Source organism: Theropithecus gelada, chromosome 3 (genome assembly GCF_003255815.1).
Source record: "Theropithecus gelada isolate Dixy chromosome 3, Tgel_1.0, whole genome shotgun sequence".
NCBI classification, from domain to species: Eukaryota; Metazoa; Chordata; class Mammalia; order Primates; family Cercopithecidae; genus Theropithecus; species Theropithecus gelada.
The window spans coordinates 153,863,343-153,883,170 of record NC_037670.1 but is presented as its reverse complement, the minus strand read 5'-3'; the positions used below and the strand labels follow the sequence as shown (position 1 = coordinate 153,883,170).

At 41.9% G+C, this 19,828-nt stretch overlaps 1 protein-coding gene and 1 pseudogene across 1 annotated transcript in view; both read right to left on the bottom strand.

Annotated features, from left to right (window-relative positions):
• Positions 1–9,105: 9,105 nt before the first annotated feature.
• The window catches only part of STRIP2 (striatin interacting protein 2), a 54,376-nt gene continuing 43,653 nt past the window's right edge, over positions 9,106–19,828 (bottom strand). The window contains exons 19-21 of the mRNA XM_025379538.1: positions 13,316–13,420; positions 11,865–12,069; positions 9,106–9,356 (exon numbers count right to left, since the gene is read on the bottom strand). Of these exons, the coding sequence (XP_025235323.1) occupies positions 9,106–9,356; positions 11,865–12,069; positions 13,316–13,420 (561 nt within the window). The remainder of the gene's footprint in view (positions 9,357–11,864; positions 12,070–13,315; positions 13,421–19,828) is intronic.
• On the bottom strand, positions 10,268–10,420 carry LOC112622002 (annotated as a pseudogene).

The window sequence follows — 19,828 nt, the reverse complement described above, 5'->3', positions numbered from 1 at the left end:
GGAAACTGAATATTACCTTATATGGCCAAAGCTGTGATTGGGTTCAGGATCTTTAGAGGAGGATCATCCAAGGGGGCCCTAAATACAATCACAGGCATCTCTATGAGACAGAAGCAGAGGGAGTTTTGAGGGAGAAGGGGAGGAAGAATTGTGACCACAGAGGCAGAGACTGGAGTGATGCACCACAAGCCGAGGAATTCCCAGAGCCGCCAGAAGCTGGAAGAGGCAGGGAACAGATTCTCCCATCTTTTGAGGGAGCACCTTCCTAATGACACCTGACTTCAGGCACCTGGCTTCCACACTGTGAGAGAGAATAATTGGCCGGGCGCGGTGGCTCATGCCTGTAATCCCAACGCTTTGGGAGGCCAGGGTGGGCAAATCACGAGGTCAAGAGTTCAAGACCAGCCTCACCAACATGGTGAAACCCCGTCTCTACTAAAAATAGATAAAATTAGCTGGGCGTACTGGCAGGCACCTGTAATCCCAGCTACTTGGGAGGCTGAGGCAGGAGAATCACTTGAAGCCAAGAGGTGGAGGTTGCAGTTAGCTGAGATTGTGCCACTATACTCCAGCCTGGGCGACAGAGTGAGACTCTGTCTCATTAAAAAAAAAAAAAAAAGAGAGAGTGTGAGAGAGAGAGAATAAGTTTCTACTGGTTTGTTTTTGTTTTTAGTTGTTGTTGTTGTTTTTTGAGATGGAGTTTCACTCTTGTTGCCCAGGCTGGAGTCCAATGGCGCGATCTTGGCTCACCGCCACCTCCACCTCTCAGGTTCAAGTGATTCTCCTGCCTCAGCCTCTCAAGTAGCTGGGATTACAGGCATGCGCCATCACGCCTGGCTAATTTTGTATTTTTAGTAGAGACGGGGTTTCTCCATGTTGGTCAGGCTGGTCTCGAACTCCCAACCTCACGTGATCCGCCCACCTCAGCCTCCCAAAGTGCTGGGATTACAGGCGCGAGCCACCGTGCCTGGCCAAGTTTCTATTGTTTTAAGCCACTAGTTTCTGCTAACTTGTTATAGCAGCCTTAGGAAACTAATACAGTGGGGAAGAAAGTGCAACTAATAGCTAAAGTTTGGTTTCTGGATTCTGTAAATGTAATCATGGTTCTTCTGGCCCAAATAATACCAAAAGATAGTATTGTATTGAGTCACTTAATTCTGTCATAGACAGTTCAGTTGTTACTAATGAAAGTGTGAAGTAGTAAGGTTCTTGTTAGTAAAAATATTAGAGGCTAGATAAGCACCTAGGGGATGCTAGTAAAGGAATTCCTGCGTTGGATGGAGACTGGCTTCAGTAACCTCAGATCCCTTTCAGCTCAAGAACATGTCTTAGTCTCTTCAGGTTGCTATAATAAAATACCATAAACTGGGTAGCTTATCAACAACAGAAGTTTATTTCTCTCAGTTCTGGAAGCTGGGAAGTCCAAGATCAAGGCAGATTCAGTGTCTCATGATGGTCTGCTTTCTGGCTTATAGGTGGTGCTTTCTTGGTGTGTCATTACATGGTGGAAGGGATTAACGGTCTTTCTTGGGCCACTTTCAAAAGGGTACTATTCCCATTCATGAGAGCTCTGTCCCTATGGCCTAATCATCCCCCAAAGGCCCCACCTCCTAATACTGTCAACTTAGGGGTTAGCATTTCTTTTTTTTTTTTGAGATGAAGTCTCGCTCTTATCCCCCAGGGGAGTATGATGGCATGATCTCGGCTCTCACTGCAACCTCTGCCTCCCGGGTTCAAGTGATTCTCCTGCCTCAGCCCCTCGAGTAGCTGGGATTACAAGCACTTGCCACCACACCTGGCTAATTTTTGCATTTTCAGTAGAGATGGGGTTTTACCATGGTTGGCCAGGCTGGTCTAGAACTCCTGACCTCTGGTGATCCACCTGCCTCAGCCTCCCAAAGTGCTGTGAATTCAGGCGTGAGCTACCACGCCCGGCTGGGGTTAGCATTTCAACATATGTATTTTGGGGAGAACATAAACAGCCCATTTCAACATATTTCTGCAGGATAATTTGTTTGCAAGTATTAAGGTTTAACATTTTAAGGAGAATATTAGAATAGGCAAATATTTAGAGAAGTCATTCACTTAGAAAGGTGTTTGAAGGTATAAGGTGCTCAGGACTTATATAAACTTTCCAGACCAGCAATTCTTTTTTTTTTTTTTGAGACAGAGTGTTGCCTAGGCTGGAGTGCAGTGGCGCGATCTCGGCTCACTGCAAGCTGCGCCTCCTGGGTTCACGCCATTCTCCTGCCTCAGCCTCCTGAGTAGCTGGGACTACAGGCGTCCGCCACCACACCTGGCTAATTTTTTGTATTTTTAGTAGAGATGGGGTTTCACCGTATTAGCCAGGATGGTCTTGATTTCCTGACCTTGTGATCCGCCCGCCTCAGCCTCCCAAAGTGCTGGGATTACAGGCGTGAGCCACCGCACCTGGCCCCAGACCAGCAATTCTAATGGAATACCAGAGGTTACTGAAAATTCACTATTGGAAAAATAAAAACATATGAGCTGTAAGGGTAACTCATGTGTTTTCCAAACACATGAGGGACTTACCTATACCAACATTTCCAGAAATAATTTGCATGTTGTTACAATGCTTTACCAATATTAATAGAGCTTTGATCTATTTGTTCTACTCTGTTTTAGAGATTACACATTTCCTTATGTTGTTAAATCACCACCATATAAACAATCTGTGTTGAGTGGTGAGATAAGGGAGGTAAATTATTCTCTTCATTCTAGTTTTTTTTTTTTTTCGTTCAGAGAAAATGGGAAAGGAGGAGACTCAGAGGCAGATAAAGTTTATATTTAATATATAGATAATAAAATCATACTGTAGCCATTTTTACTCTCAAATGTCTTTTTGAGGTCTCTAATGTCAAAAAACATCATATAAAATTTGTGCTATGGCCGGGCATGGTGGCGCATGCCTGTAATCCCAGCTACTTGGGAGGCTGAGGCAGGAGAATTGCTTGAATCTGGGAGGCAGAGGTTGTAGTGAGCCAAGGTCACACCATTGTACTCCAGCCTGGGGGACAAGAGCGAAACTCCGTCTCAAAAAAAAAAAAAAAAAAAAAAAAGAAGTGCTATGGTTTGAATATGTCTCCCAAAGTTTGTGTGTTGGAAGCATAATTCCCAACACAATCATGTTGAGAAGTGGGGCCTTTAAGAAGTCATTAGATCATGAAGATGCTGCAATCATGAAGGGATTGATGGAGTTATTGTGGGAATAGATTGATTCTCTCAGGAGTGGGTTCTTGATAAAAGGATGAGTTTGTCCCCCTTTTCCTAGTTCAGTCTAGTGTGCTATCTTGCCTTTCTGCCTTCTGCCATGGGATGATGCAGCATAAAGGCCTTCACCAGATACCAGCACCATGCTCTTGGACTTCTCAACCTCCAGAACTGTAAACCATATAAATTTCTATTGTTTATATAAAATTATGCAATTTCTGGTAGTCTTATAACAGAAAACAGACGAAGACAATATAGTTGTCCCTCAGTATCTGTGAGGGATTGGTTCCAGGACCTCCTAAGGATACCAAAATCCTTGGATGCTCAAGTCCTTGATATAAAATGGTAGGTAGTATTTGCATATAACTATGTGCATCTTCCTGTATATTTTAAATAATCTCTAGATTACTTATAATACCTAATATTATGTGAATGCTATGTAAATACTTGTTTTACTGTATTGTTTAGGGAATAATGACAAGAAAAAAAAGACTCTACATGTTCAGTACACAAGCAATTTTCTTTTTTTTTTTTTTTTGAGACGGAGTCTCACTCTGTCAACCAGGCTGGAGTGCGATGGTATGATCTCGGCTCACTACAACCTCCGTCTCCCAGCGATTCTCGTGCCTCAGACTCTAGAGTAGCTGGGATTACAGGCATGAGCCACCATGCCTGGCTAATTTTTGTATTTTTAGTAGAGACGGAGTTTCACCATATTGGCCAGGCTGGTCTTGAACTCCTGACCTCAGTTGATCTGCCCATCTCGGGCTCCCAAAGTGTTGGGATTACAGGCATAAGCCACCACGCCTGGCCTCACAAGCAACTTTTAAAAATATTTTTGATCCACAGTGGTTGAATCCATGGATGTGGAACCCATGGACGTGGAAGGCCAACTGTATATGTTAGCATTAACCATACGTCAGAATAGTACCAGCTGCTAAAGAATCTACTGGGTGTTTCACAAATGTTTATAGCAAATTCTGTATTTTGTAAAACATTCTTTTACTACAGAAAACATTCTATGACACTTAACACTATTATCAAAAAGTCTGACCTGGACCTATTATTGTAGGTAAAGCAGATGTTAATTGGTGTACCTAGGATTTCTGAAATAATGTCAAGACTTTCTTTGCCCCTACAAACCACCCTAAACACACACTTATCACCAATGTTCCCAGAGTCCCAGTGTGGCAAGTTTTATACTTCACATAGGTTTATACTTCATGTAGCCTGGATATCAAAGTGACAAAAATTTTATATAATTAAGGTGTACAATTTGATGTTTTGATATATGTATACATTGTGAAATGATCACCACAATGCATTAACTGTGAAATTATCAAAATGGAGTCACTAATGTCAAACTCTAACAAACAAAATGGACTTGAGGTCATGGAGGAGGGGCCCTCATTTGAGTATGCCTGTGATGGGAACTATGCAAAAAAGTCCTCAAAACCACAGTATTCTAGATAAGCCACTTACACAAGGATACTCACCTAACAATCAATGTCTCCACCCATGAGCTACTGCCAACTCCTGCAACAAACTCCTGCAACAATGGTCTTTGTTTCAAAACAGTTTATGTGGACTTTTTGTTTTTAAAAGCTTCCCCTTTGCCACAACCCCTTTGGATGAGCCTGTGGTCAGCTATAGCATACATATCCCAGATTGCAATCCCCTGCTATTCCCAAATAAACTCTGCTTTGGAGAGTTGGTCTCTGTTGTTCATTTTAGGTAGACATATCTTGTTGTTTAAGTTAACAAGTCACGGGATCAAGAAACACTTCATCTACACCTTCATCTAGATGAGATCCTAGAATTTAGGTCTCACATAACTGGATAAGATTTTTGGTCTTCCTTGAGGAGGGGCTGTGTGTTGTGTGTAATATAGGAGCAGATATTCATGACCAATTCACTTTCTCTACTATAAGAGTATTATACCACCCGTGTTTACCACTCTGTAGGTAGAGTATGCTTCTCCAGTCTGATGTTAGGCTTGTCCACATGATTTACTTTGGTCAATGGTATATGAACAATTTGATTTACACCATATTCAAGCAAGAGCTTTGAATGTGCTTGCATGGTATGGTTTGTCTCTTGCTCCTGCTCTTCACTATAAAAAGTGTATGTCCCAAGTAGGGGTTATTCCATCAGTCTAGTGCCAGAAAAAGAAGACTGTGCTGTAATCCCAGCACTTTGGGAGGCCGAGGTGGGTGGATCACGAGGTCAGGAGATCAAGACTATCCTGGCTAACACGGTGAAACCTTGTCTCTACTAAAAAATACAAAAAATTAGCTGGGCGTGGTGGCGGGCACCTGTAGTCCCAGCTACTTGGGAGGCTGAGGCAGGAGAATGGCATGACCCTGGGAGGCACAGCTTGCAGTGAGCCGAGACAGCGCCACTGCAATCTAGCCTGGGCGACAGAGTGAGACTCTGTCTCAAAAAAAAAAAAAAGAAAAAGAAAAAAAGAAAAGATGACTGTGGAGCAGAGCCAAGCCGAGCAAGCCAAGCTGAGTCGAGCAGAGCTGCAGCTGACTCCCAGACCCGTGAACAAGAAACATTTGTCAAAAGTCACTAAGATCTGGAGTTATTGCTTGTCATAGTCTATCCTCAGGGAACACTCTGGGGGTAAAATAATATTTTATATACTAACTTTATTATATCCTTCTTTGTTTTTGAGATAGAGTTTCATTCTTGTTGCCCAGGCTGGAGTGCAGTGGCGCGATCTTGGCTCACTGCAAACTCCGCCTCCTGGATTGAAGCAGTTCTCCTGTCTCAGCCTCCCAGTAGCTGGGATTACAGGCATGCGCCACCACGCCTGGCTAATTTTGTATTTTTAGTAGAGACGGGGTTTCACCACATCGGTCAGGCTGGTCTCGAACTCCTGACCTCAGGTGATCCACCCGCCTCGGCCTCCCAGAGTGCTGGGATTACAGGCATGAGCCATTGCGCCTGGCCTATATCCTTCCTTTCTATATCTGACTTTGAGGTTCTCTTGTGTTGAAGAATTTAAACACCAAATTTCTAATTCCAGTTCATTTTATTTTTATTAAAGTGCTTCAGTAGATGAACAGTGTTATCAACAATCAACCCAAACTTTACTGAAATATTCACAAATAAAAATCCTCTATAAGTCATTCAAATGATGTTTTTCTATGTAGTAAAAGTAATCACCATTGGAGACTGGTGAATTTGAATTTATTCCTAACCACATACATGGATTCTTAAATTGGGAGATTCAGCCTGGTTACCTTAATATATGGGGCTGGCTGTCAATACCTGAAAGCTAGTCCCAGCAAATCTGTGAAAAAATGATGTGATTGAGAACTAATCATTTATCCTTAATGCTTCAGTTTCTCCATCTGCACTGAGAAGTAACCTTCCCTTAGAGAAGAGTTGTAAATAAATACAAAATGTTAAAGCTTAGCACACTTCTGTGCCTCAAAAAGCATTCATGTACATGCTTTTAAAAGGGCAACTTCTTTGTTCTTGACATAAATTGAATACTATCTGGCTTTAAAAGAAATTGATGGATGATTACTCTTTCCTTGAAAATTATCTTTTTACTCAAATCATATTAAAATCATACTAGTCTGACTGTAGATTAATTTACAGGAGTCATGCTCAGTAAATTATTTTGGTTGCAATAAGGACTACTGTCCTACTTAGGTAAAATTTACAAATTATTTTAAAAAGTTTCATCCATTACTTACATTCTCCAAGACCTATCCATAAAGACAGAAATCCTGGTACTTTAAAGCACAAAGAAGTAAAATCCAAAATTTACCTATTAGATTTTGGTATCGCTCCCTTGGATACTGTCAAGTATTTTATTCATGTCCTCCAAATTATACTGTGGTTGACAAGGGGCAGAGTAAATAAACAAATTTTGACTAGATCTCCCAGCATAAAGTGACCTGGTGCCATCACAAAAAGATTCAGTAGTGACTAAGCTGGGGGAGAGGGGCAACATTTATAGTAAAAAAGCTTGAAGAGGCCGGGCGCGGTGGCTCAAGCCTGCAATCCCAGCACTTTGGGAGGCCGAGACGGGTGGATCACGAGGTCAGGAGATCGAGACCATCCTGGCTAACACGTGAAACCCCGTCTCTACTAAAAAAATACAAAAATTAGCCAGGAGCAGTGGCGGGCGCCTGTAGTCCCAGCTACTCGGGAGGCTGAGGCAGGAGAATGGCGTGAACCCGGGAGGCGGAGCTTGCAGTGAGCTGAGATCCGGCCACTGCACTCCAGCCTGGGGGACAGAGCCAGACTCCGTCTCAAAAAAAAAAAAAAAAAAAAAAAAAAAGCTTGAAGAGGCCGGGCACTGTGGCTCACGCCTGTAATCCCAGCACTCTGGGAGGCTGAGGCGGGTGGATCACCTGGGGTCAGGGGTTTGAGATCAGCCTGGCTAACATGGTGAAACCCTGTTTCTACTAAAAATACAAAAACTTAGCAGGCATGGTGGTGCGTGCCTGTAATCCCAGCTCCTTGGGAGGCTGAGGCAGGAGAATCACTTCAACCCGGGAGGCGGAGGTTGCAGTGAGCCGAGATTGTGCCGTTGCACTCCAGCTTGGGCAACAAGAGCAAAACTCAGTCTCAAAAAAACAAAAAACAAAAAAACAAAACAAAACAAAAACCCACAAAAATCAAAAACAAAAACATATGATCCTAACTAAATCAGAAACTTTTTTAAAAACCTTGTTTGTCTTGAGAAGTATGTGATTTTGCTATAAAAGAGAAATATAAAGAGGCTGGTATATCAATTCTTACATTTTCAATGAAACGTGCAATACTTTTAGGTAGAAACAGTATTGCTAAATCTCCACATGACACTTTGAAACTGTTAGCAATAAAAGGGAAAAAAATCATTAATCAACATTGGAGAAAAAGAAAAATGGTAAGCTGTGATGCTCTTACTGTTCTTTTCAATTAGAAAAATATATTGATCATGAGCACAAGTGGACATACCATCTGAATAAATAAAGCCTCCTGTAGTTAACTTGTCATTTAAAAAATGAATTGGATGAAAAGGATAATTTTCTGCAGTGTGCTCAGCCATTTTAAGACTGGAGTCATTTAAGAAAAATACGAAACATCCTTAGAAAGGACCTGAATATTTCATATTGGTTGTGGCTCTTTAAAAATGGCAGAGCATTCCATGCGCTATACAGAGTACACAAGGAAATAATTTTCACATTGAATATAGATCTCTTACAGAATGAGGAAAAAAACACTTTACACAACACCCTTTTCTATAACATGCAGTATTGAGGGAATAGTAAATCATCATCCTTCACAAAGAAGGTGCAGGTGCTCTAAAATAATCTTAGAGTTAATGATTTTAGAAAGAGGCTGTCCAAATTTGAAATTTAAAATGCAAACTTAATTTCAAAGTTGGTTTTTCCAAATCTCTGATAAGTCCTAGGAATCCAGGGTGAGCAAGAAGAAAACTTTCTCCTTATTTTATGACTTGTACCTCCCACTATCTGTGATGAATGCCATGGGTCAAATGCTGTAACAAATTTCCTCTTTTAGAGCCAGCAAAGGCTAGCCTGGTTCTAGCCAAGACTAAAGCAGGAAGAGGTCCTACCAAAGAGCTTGTCTAGGACTGATCCACCAAAAGATTTCCTAGGCCAACTGGGCACCCAACTGACCCCAGGGCAAGTTGATCATTTTGTTGTGATTCAGGATCCCACCCTTGCACCATCTCTAGGACCAAGAGCCCCCAGAAGAGCCCTGAACAATACTGGATGTTCTTAGGCTGATCTTCCTGTGGCAAGCACTCCTAGAACTGGTAACAAAGTCTGTATGGACAGGGTAGGCAGAGCACCATTTATTGGAGCTGACCTTCATCTATTGATGCTTGTTGACAAGAACTTAGTGATTCTGGAGAAGCTCCTCCCAACAGATGGGCTGTGAAAACACCTCTCTCTCGAGCCAGAGCTCATATGAATAGTGGAAATCTTCAGGCAGATCCAACCTCTGCCCCAGCACACTCTGCAAGCAGTTATCCACAGGTGAAAATTCAGAGTCCTGGGGTCTGTCATACCGACGGCTGTTAAAAGCCTCAATGTTGGCCCTCAAGGTACATTCTTCTGCTTGGAAGTCCCATGGCCTGGCATCGATGTCTGTGTTGGAAAGAGAGGAAGAAAAATACATTTAATGCAAGACACTGCTTCTCTTACCACAGATCATGGTTCCAAAAATGGAACTGCTCAGAAATTTTTTTTTTTTTTTTTTGTGAAAAGCAATGTACAAAGTAAGTATACAGCATGCTGACACTTAGGTTTAAAAAATACACATATGCCCACATGCATAAGCTTGTATATGCAGAAATTACCTTTGGAAGGGTAGCCTAGAAAGTAGTAATAGTGGTTACCTATGAGAAAGGAAATGAGGGCCCAGAGGGAGGTGGACTTCTTCTATTGTATTTCCTTTTCATTATTTCCCTTTCTTACTAGCTTTATGTATTACTAGTTATATGTATTATATTTCCCAAAAGGGTAATTAAATTCCTTTTATGCAGCTTTCCCTAGGGGATGAGAGTGCCATCTGAATGGAGTAGCCAGCTCTCAAGGAATGGGAAGGGGCAAGAGGGGTATAACATGGAGAATCAGAATGGACCAATTACTGAAGACTTTCCTGATTCTGTGGAATCTCCTCCAGCATGTGATAAATCTATATATCAGCTTATTTTAAGATGATGAGGTGACAGCTTCAATGAAGGTAAAAACAGAAAACAGATAATCTGTTTTGCTTCTATTCACTTAGACACTTATTTCAGGGCTAAAGATACAAATCTCCCAGATCTCTCATGTCCCACATGCAAGGGTTTATCATAAGAAAGTGTAGTGTGAGTTTGGGCTCATAATGGCAGCAACAACAGATGTGCCATTTGCGGGATAAAACATTTTCATGTTTTAAAAATGTACAATAATTTAATAGATAATTGTGCTTTATGTCTTATAGCAGAAGTTGCATCCTGGCTTGTTATGTGCCTATCATATGTTTCCTTTAGTTCTCTAAACCCTTTTTTAGTGAAAAGATGGTCCCTCACTACCACAAATTATGCAGTTGAGTTTCCCACATTTGGAGGAATAGCAGGGGTCAGCATATCTGGAGTAAAATGGATAAGCCTTGTCCTGGGAAAACCACCTTCATGATCATGGTATTTTCCCTGCCAGGTAAGTAAGTAGAGTTCTCTGAACTCTTTACTGCATCATCCTTTAAAATTCAAGCAGGTTACAAACCCAGCAAAGACAAGTCATTACCAAAAATTCTCAAATACAATTATGGAAATAATCGTCAAATACAAAACAATAAAAAAGCTCTCCAAAACAAATTTTTCCGAACTCTGATCAATCTTACAAGTTCTGGTAGTTCAACCAAATATCTTGCCTTCTGAGGTGAGGCAATGTACAGTTCCCAAGATTACCTAGAGCATACTACAGCCAAAAAGGTTTAAACTGAATTCATCAAACCTTTAGATTTAACTTCAAGTTTACAGGTAATACCATAGATAGAGGAATAAAGTAGATACCACCACAAAGAAGAAAACAGACAAATCCTTTTGCAGGACAACTGGCCTAGGTCTTCAATTAGTTAGCATTAATGGTGGGTGTGGGGAGACTGCTAGAGGCCAAGCACGGTGGCTTATGCCTGTAATCCCAGCACTTTGGGAGGCCAGGGCAGGAGGATCCCTTGAGTCCAGGAGTTCAAGACCAGCCTGGGCAACATAGGGAGAGACTCCATCTCTACAAAAAAAATTTAAAAATTAGCTGGGTGTGGTGGTGGTATGCATCTGTAGTCCCAGCTACTTGGCAGCTGGGAAGATCACTTGAGCCCAGGATGTCGGGGCTGCAGTGAGCCATTATCATGCCACTGCTTCCCAGCCTGGGTGACAGAGCAACCCTCTCTCTCAAAAAAAAAAACAAAACCAGAAAACAAAAATAATTAACATATGTATAACAACCACATGTAACCTGTGGTCCTGGATTGGATTCTGACTTGGAAAAATCGCTATGAAGTACATTTTGGGACAACTAGAAAATTGTGAATATGAACTTCATTAGATGAAATGAAAATGTACTAACATGAAAAGGTAGAGATGATGTTAAAAGAGAAAATTACAAAATAGCATACATAACTTGCTTTCATTTTAATAAAATATGCATATATATGTATAGAAAAAGATCTGGAGGAATATACAATAAGATGTTAATGGTGGCAATTTCTGGATAGTACAAATACAGCATAAATATAATATAGTAAAATGTTTGTTTGCTTATATTTTCTACCTTTTTTTTCCTAACTGCTTTGTAATAATAACAAATTGTTTTAATTTAAAAAATCTTTTGGAGAAAGCTGTCATTTAAAAGAATGTTTTGGAAAGGCAATTATCTCTCCATTTACTTGTTTTATAAAATGGATTTTCGTAGTTTACATAGGACAAGGGTACATATTAGAATTTGAGGCATAACCTTAAAGTTTGGCGTATTAATGCCTGACCTATAATCACATACTTTTTCATCTAAAATATGTAACAATTCATGCCAAAAGAGGAGTGATAAATATTTATTTAGTTTTGTCTAAACCCCAGGAAACTCCAGGAAGTCAAGAGCTTTGGGAAGACTCACCATTCCCGTAAGCCCAGTCATCGTTCATGCGGTGACGCACTTTCTGGTAAATGGCTGACATGGTTTTCATGTTGCTTTTCCTCCATTGGCGCCCCAGGTACTTGGTCTGTATCTTTAGCAGCTTTAGGACATAAAGTTGCAGCATGGCCTGTTTGACCTTGAGGGCCCGCTTTAAGATTGGTGCCGATTTAAACACTACCAGCATCTGTTCATTGAAAGAGGGGTGGGATAAACATCTAACGTTTCTTGGAATTTCCACTTTACAGACAAATTAAACCAAACCTAGCTAGCCTCAGAAGTCCCTGGGGAGCTTTCAGGGATCTATGATCCAGGCTCTACCTAGATCTAATCTTCAAGAATATATAGGGGGGCTGGGCACGGTGGCTCATGTCTGTCATCCCAGCACTTTGGGAGGCTGAAGCCAGTGGATCACCCACCACCCTGGCCAACATGATGAAACCCCATCTCTACTAAAAATACAAAAATTAGCCAGGCGTGGTGGCATGGGCCTGTTATCCCAGCTACCAAGGAGGCTGAGGCACGTGAATTGCTTGAACCCAGGAGGCGGAGGTTGCAGTGAGCTGAGATCATGCCACTGTACTACAGTCTGGGTGACAGAGTGAGACTCCGTCTCAAAAAAATAAAATTTTATATATATATATATATATATAGAGAGAGAGAGAGAGAGAGAACTATTCCATTCATATTTTATTATTCAAAGTTTTCAATATTCAAAGCATATGGTATAAAATGAAAAGAAAATTTTGTCAGCCACACATATCAATTCCACTGTCACAGTTTTTTATTTTCTGGAGATAATTCTATGTATGCATACATTACTTATATTTTTTTGTTTTGTTTTGAAGATGGAGTCTCACTCTGTTGCCCAGGCTGGAGTGCAGTGGTGCAATCTTGGTTCACTGCAACCTCCGCCTCCTGGGTTCAAGCGATTCTCCTGTCTCAGCCTCCCCTGAGTACAGGCGCCCGCCACCACACCCAGCTAATTTTAGTAGAGATGGGGTTTCATCATGTTGGTCAGGCTGGTCTCGAACTCCTGACCTTGTTATCTGCCTGTCTCTTCCTCCCAAAGTGCTGGGATTACAGGCATGAGCCACTGCACCCAGCCAAGCTTTCATTATTATAAACAATGTTGCAATGATAAACCTTGCACTTGTATCATTTGGGAATGTGTGTAATCCAAACAACATTGCTAGTTTCCCTGCTAGAGTTGCCCTGAGGGAGGGTCTGAGATTCGGACCCCTGAAAAGAAATGGACTGATAGGTAATCATCTAATATAGAATAAGTGCCCAGAATTATAAGATGCTAAATCTCATGCAGCATTCAGTGTCTATATATGGAGATCACAAACCAGGCAGCACACAAAAATTTACTAGTGATCTTTTAAAAATTCAGTCAGATGGACAACTCCATGATGTAAAACCACACTCACCATGGTCCGGGAATGTTTCCATTTGGTCAGTTTATTGAGCAGCCTCAGGAGGTTGATGCAGGAAAAGAGGTTCCTCCAGCAGAACTGGCTGTTGTCTCCAGCTTCCTATAATAGGGAACATCCATCATTATTTTAATACCTACAAGGCTTTAATTCCCACAGAAGCCTGGAAGTCAATGTTGGTCAGTTTAGGTGAGGCCTTCCTGTATGAAATAATACCTCCTCACCTTCCTGTTTCTTAACACACTGAGGTCTCCAAAGCCCACAGTTTGAAAACCCCCTCAGCTGCCAATCCTGGAAGACTCTATCTACAGCATGTGTTGGTTAGACAGATGATACATGAACACAGGAACCTGATTCAAGCAAGTTTTCTTGTGTAGCTTATTGCTCTAGGATCAGAAAAGAGATGAGAGGATTTTACCCCTATATACAAGTACTTTGCACTTATATAAACTATGTAATTGTTAGGATTAGGTCTAATTCTTATAGATTTTAAACTATGTTGGATGGCTCTGATATCTATTATAATTGAATTTTGTTTTAAATCAACCTCAACCCTCCTTTATCAAACTCAACCTTCCTTTATCAAACCATATTACAGTCAGATGCTTAATTCTTCAGCATGGAAGGAAAAATGGCAGATGGTTTATTCTAATCAGGTATTTTTCTTATCTATTTTTTGATAGTTTGTGAACACCTAACCAGAGACAACAGATGGATGTCAGATTAAAAGCAGGTATCTACTCATAGAAACATTTTTCAGAAATAAAAATATGAGTCCTTATGTGAATTTGGGGCTTGCAAATACATACTGGTGTCAGAAGCTATATAAATCAATGAGCACACATGACAGCCAAACTAACATCTTGGAAATTCCTCACATCCACAATGTGATAGGAGAATGTAGGAGTAGACGACATGTAGAAGTGAGCTGCTGTCTGGTGAATGGAAAATTACCTCTTCCTCCCTCAAATTAATTTGAAGCAACACAGGCATATAGCTAATGTGGAATGAACATCTGAGGTTTTTGAGGGTATTAGGCTTTCCTAATACCTAATACCGAGAGCCAAAAAGTTTCAGAGAAATTTCTTGTTTAGAAATATTATTTATAGGTCAGAAATATTATTTATAGGTCAGGTAATCCCAGCACTTTGGGAGGCCGAGGCAGGCAGATCGAGACCTGAGTTCAAGAGTTCGAGACCAGCTTGGCCAACATGGTGAAACTCCATTTCTACTAAAACAATAAAAAAAAATAGCTGGGCATGGTGGCAGGCGCCTGTAATCCCAGCTACTTGGGAGGCTGAGGCAGGAGAATCACTTGAACCCAGGAGGCAGAGGTTGCAGTGAGTCGAGACAGTGCCATTGCACTCCAGCCTGGGGAACAAAAGAGAAACTCCATCTCAAAAAACAGAAATATTATTTATAAATAATATTCTCCATCCTATAGTAAATGTTCAACATTGTCCCAGGAGAACCATCTGTCTGCTTCTAGGGAAAACTTCTATGGGACTTTCTGCTCTAGTGCATCAGCTAGTCTGGCCTGCCCCAAATAGACCAAGTTCTACAGACATTATATCTTGTGCGGTTAAGAGAGACAGGCAGACTTTCAATTTTTTTTTTTTTTTTTTGGTGAGAGAGAGTTTTGCTTTTGTTGCCTAGACTGGAGTGCAATAGGGCAATCTCGGCTCACCGCAAACTCTGCCTCCCGGGTTCAAGTGATTCTCCTGCCTCAGCCTCCTGAGCAGCTGGGATTATAGGCATGCACCACCACGCCTAGCTAATTTTGTATTTTTGGTAGAGATGGGGCTTCTCCATGTTGGTCAGGATGGTCTCAAACTCCCAACCTCAGGTGATCCGCCTGCCTCAGCCTCTTAAAGTGCTGGGATTATAGGCGTGAGTACCGCGCCCGGCCAGAGTTTTAAATTTTTAAGACACAAGGGAAACACAAAACATATGGGATAAGCAAGTGTATTTCTACTGTGAGCTTCCTTCATCCTGATTTTCAATATGGTAGAGGCATAAAAAGCCTTGCATTCCTCAGTATCTCAAAGAATAATATGGGAGAGAAGGCATCCCCTTGTAGAAGCAGCATTGGAATAGATACCAGAATACCTGGATTATGGCCTCATCCCTGACTGTATGATCTTAGGTAAATCATTTTCCTTGTTTCTTGTAGGAGGTTGAACTAGCTAATCTTTAAGATCACTTCAGCTCTGAGCATTCTATAATTCCGTGATTTACGTGGACTTTCTCCAGTTGAAAAGAACTGCCTCATTCTTTTTAATGGTTACCTAATATTGTATTGCAAGTATGTACCATAATTTATTTAACCAGTTGGCCCTATATTAGTAGGCATTTAGGTTATTACCAATCTTTCAATTTTTCTTTTTCTGAGACAGAGTCTGACACTGTTGCCCAGGCTTGAGTGCAGTGGTGTCATCTCGGCTCACTGCAACCTCTGCCCCCCCGGGGTTCAAGCAATTCTCCTGCCTCAGCCTCCCAAGTAGCTGGGACTACAGACGCCTGCCACCACGCCCAGCTAATTTTTCTATTTTTAGTAGAGATGGGGTTTTACCATGTTGGCCAGGCTGGTCTTGAACTCCTGACCTAGGGTGATCTGCCTGCCTTGGTCTCCCAAAGTGTTGAGATTACAGGCTTGAGCTATTGCGCCTGGTCATTTTTTTTTTTTTTTTTTTGAGACAGAGTCTAGCTCTGTTTCCCAGGCTGGAATACAGTGGATCAATCTCGGCTCACTGCAACCTCCACTTTCTGGGTTCAAGCTGTTCTCCTGTCTCAACCTCCCAAGTAGCTGGGATTACAGGCACAGGCCACCACACCCATCTAATTTTTGTATTTTTAGTAGAGATGGAGTTTCTCCATGTTGGCCAAGCTGGTCTTGAACTCCTGGCCTCAAGTGATCCACCCGCCTTGGCCTCCCAAAGTGCTGGGATTACAGGCATGAGCTACCACACGCCTGGACCCCAATTGTTCATTATTATAAACAATGCTGCAATGAATAATCTTAGACTTATAACATTTGGCATTTGGGATATGTGACTGTAATCCAAACAACTTTGCTAACTTCCCTAGCAGAGATGCTCTGAGGGAGGGTCCATATTTAAATCCCAAAAAGAAATGGACTGGTGATTAATCAAGTAAAGTTTTCTTTCTTTGTTTTGAGTCGGACTCTTGCTGTGTCGCTCAGGCTGGAGGGCAGTGGCGCCACCTCAGCTCACTACAACCTCCGCAACCCGGTTCAAGTGATTCTCGTGCCTCAGCCTCCTGAGTAGCTGGGATTATAGATGTGCACCACCACACCCAGCTAATTTTTGTATTAGGAGAGATGGAGTTTCACCATGCTGGCCAGGCTGGTCTTGAACTCCTGGCCTTAAGTGATTCACCCGCCTCGGCCTCCCAAAGTGCTGGGATTATAGGCGTGAGCCACCGTGCCCCACCAAGTAGTTTTAAAAGTGAAGTTTTGGACTGGGTGCAGTGGCTAACGCTTGTAATTCCAGCACTTTGAGAGGCCGAGGCAGACGGATCACAAGGTCAGATAGAGACCATCCTGGCCAACGCAGTGAAACCCCACCTCTACCAAAAATACAAAAATGTGCAGGGCATGGTGGCGCACACCTATAGTCCCAGCTACTTGGGAGGCTGAGGCAGGAGAATCGCTTGAACCCGGGAGGCAGAGGTTGCAGTGAACCAAGATTGCGCCACTGCACTCCAGCCTGGTAACAGAGTGAGATGCCATCTCAAAAAAAAAAAAGTGAAGTTTTGAGTAAGGGTAAGCCATTTGTGGCTGTTGCCTTTTCCTTAGGGCTCAGTCTCAAGAATTCCAGGAAAGGAACTCCAGTTCCCTCTTTGAAGATAGTCTCAGTTGCCCATGGCCTTGCTCTCCTTTCCTCCTCTTTTTTTCTTTCTTTCTTTTTTTTTTTATTTTTTTATTTTTTGAGACAGAGTCTCACTCTGTTGCCCAGGCTGGAGTGCAGTGGCGCTATCCTTGGCTCACTGCAACCTCCGTCTCCTGGGTTCAAGCTATTCTCCTGCATCAGCCCCTCAAGTAGCTAGGATTACAGGCACATGCCACCATGCCCAGTCAATTTTTCTATTTTTAGTACAGACAGGGTTTCACCATGTTGGCCAGGCTGGTCTCAAACTCCAGACTCTCAGGTGATCTGCCCACCTTGGCCTCCCAAAGTGCTGGGACTACAGGTGTGAGCCACTGCAACTGGCTGGGTCTTACTATTTTGCCCGGGCTGGGCTCAAACTCATCATCCTCCCACTTCAGCTTCCCAAGTAGCTGGGACTATAGGCATGTGCCAACTCTCTTTTCCCTCTGATACTACTTCCCCAGACAACTGTAAGTAGCTCTACTTCTCACATTAGATGCTGCCAGGAGCTGGCACTGAAAGCACACACACTGGTCAGTGGCTCTCTCAGGATGGCCACCAAACCCTAGCTTGTTTTGTCTCCCTTGCTTGCAGCAGGCTCTACCTGCAGCACTGCTCTAGCCTGTACCTGTTCCAACCCAACAGATAACTTTTTCCCAACAGGTCTTTGGTTCCACAGGTACCTGTTCACATTTGCCAAACTTGAGAGTTTTTCTTCATGTTTATATTCATTTAAGGCAGGTCACCTTTCTCTATTTTTTTTTTCCCCAAGACCCAGCATATTAAAATGGAAGCCTCTATGAGGAGATATAATTTGTGAACAGCAGCACACGTCACATTCTCTTGTTCCTGGTACTTCATACTAGCCAAAGCAAGACCTTTACTTCCTTTGTATTAACTAAAGTTAAAAAAGAAAACATACCCACAACCTACTCTCACGAATATTTGTTTGCAGTATGCCTTAGGTCTAAAGATTCAGTTCAATGACTACATCCCACCCTTTCAGAGTATCTCCAGGGCACTAAGAGGGCTGTATTCTCAAAGATCCATCCATCACCCAGGTGAGTGAGCCAAGCCAAATAAAATCTAGGCTATGCCAATTATGTAGCTAATTAATTCAGATGACTAAGGGAAGAATGGAGCATTTCTTCCTTTTGGATTGAGGAATCATATTGGTTAGAATGTGAGCACCAGAAGGAATGTAGTTGCCCTAGTCCCAATTCTGTCATCCACAGAAACAAAAACTGGGGCCCAGAAAGGGGAAGGGGCTTGCCCAAGGTCACATGTTAAGCACCCAATCACCAGTACTCAGTCATTTGAAGACTCTTTATTTACTGTTCACCTTCTAGCTGCACTTCTGGAATCCTGCACACAGAAGGCAATTCAGAGGAAATTTAGTTGGATCCCCTGCTTTCCGAGCTTGTTGAAGACTCAATGGTGGAAAAGCACATTCTTTGGTCCTACCATAATTCGTACTTCAAACCAGAAGAAAATAATCGTTCCCAGGAAAAACAAGAACAAAAAACAGTGAGGTTTCCTTCTTTAAATGGAAGCACTTGACTGAATCTAGTCAGCCTATGATCAGATTGAACTTTTAAAGAAGGGCTACTAAGGGTGAGATCTAATACTATATCTCAAACCTCCTCAACAGCTTACTGAAGTCCCTATGTGACAAATGAGCTCTGCACTGATAAATCAAAATTATTAATATTAACTTGGTTATTTTATAATGAATGTAGGGGAATTTTATAGTCCAAGGAAAGTTGGATGCTTATCTAATGACTCAACCTTCCTTCCTTTATAGATAAAATTTCTATAGCCTACAGGAAACCTGCTCAAGATCCCTTATAGTTATAAGTGGCAAAGCCAGGTTTGTTTGTCTTTTCCATACTACCTAGTCTATTTCTCTGCTTTGTGCTTCAGGCTTTCCTGGCCATGTTAGCCCTGCATTTATTTGAAACTATTAAAAAAACTTATGCTTGCCAGGCATGGTGGCTCGCACCTGTAATCCCAGCACTTTGGGACGTCAAGGCAGGAGGATTGTTTGAGACCAGGGATTTGAAACAAGCCTGGGCAACATAGTGACACTCTGTTTCTACAAAAAATTTAAAAATTGCCTAGGCAATATAGTAAGACCTTATCTCTACAAAAAATATAAAAAATTAGCCAGGCGTGGTGACATGTGCCTCTAGTCCCAGCTACTCGGGAGGCTGAGGTGGGAGGATCACTTGAGCCTGGAGGGTAGGTTGCAGTGAGCCAAGATCACACCACTGCGCTCTAGCCTGGGTGACAGGGTGAGGCTCTGTCTTAAAAAAAAAAAAAAAAAAAAAAAAAGCTAGGTCTTAATACTTAACTGATGTCAAATTCATGGTAATAACTATGACTTGACAAATGATTCTTTTGATTCATTTGTCTATTATGGTTCACATAACTGAAAATGAAATCCTATTTTTATTTTAAACTTTCTTTTTTTGACTATTACAAGTTTATCTAACAAATTTTTTTTTTTTTTTTGGAGACAGAGTGTCGCTCCTGTTGCCCAGGTTGGAATGCAAATGGTGCGATCTCTGCTCACTGCAACCTCTGCCTCCCAGGTTCAAGTGATTCTCCTGCCTCAGCC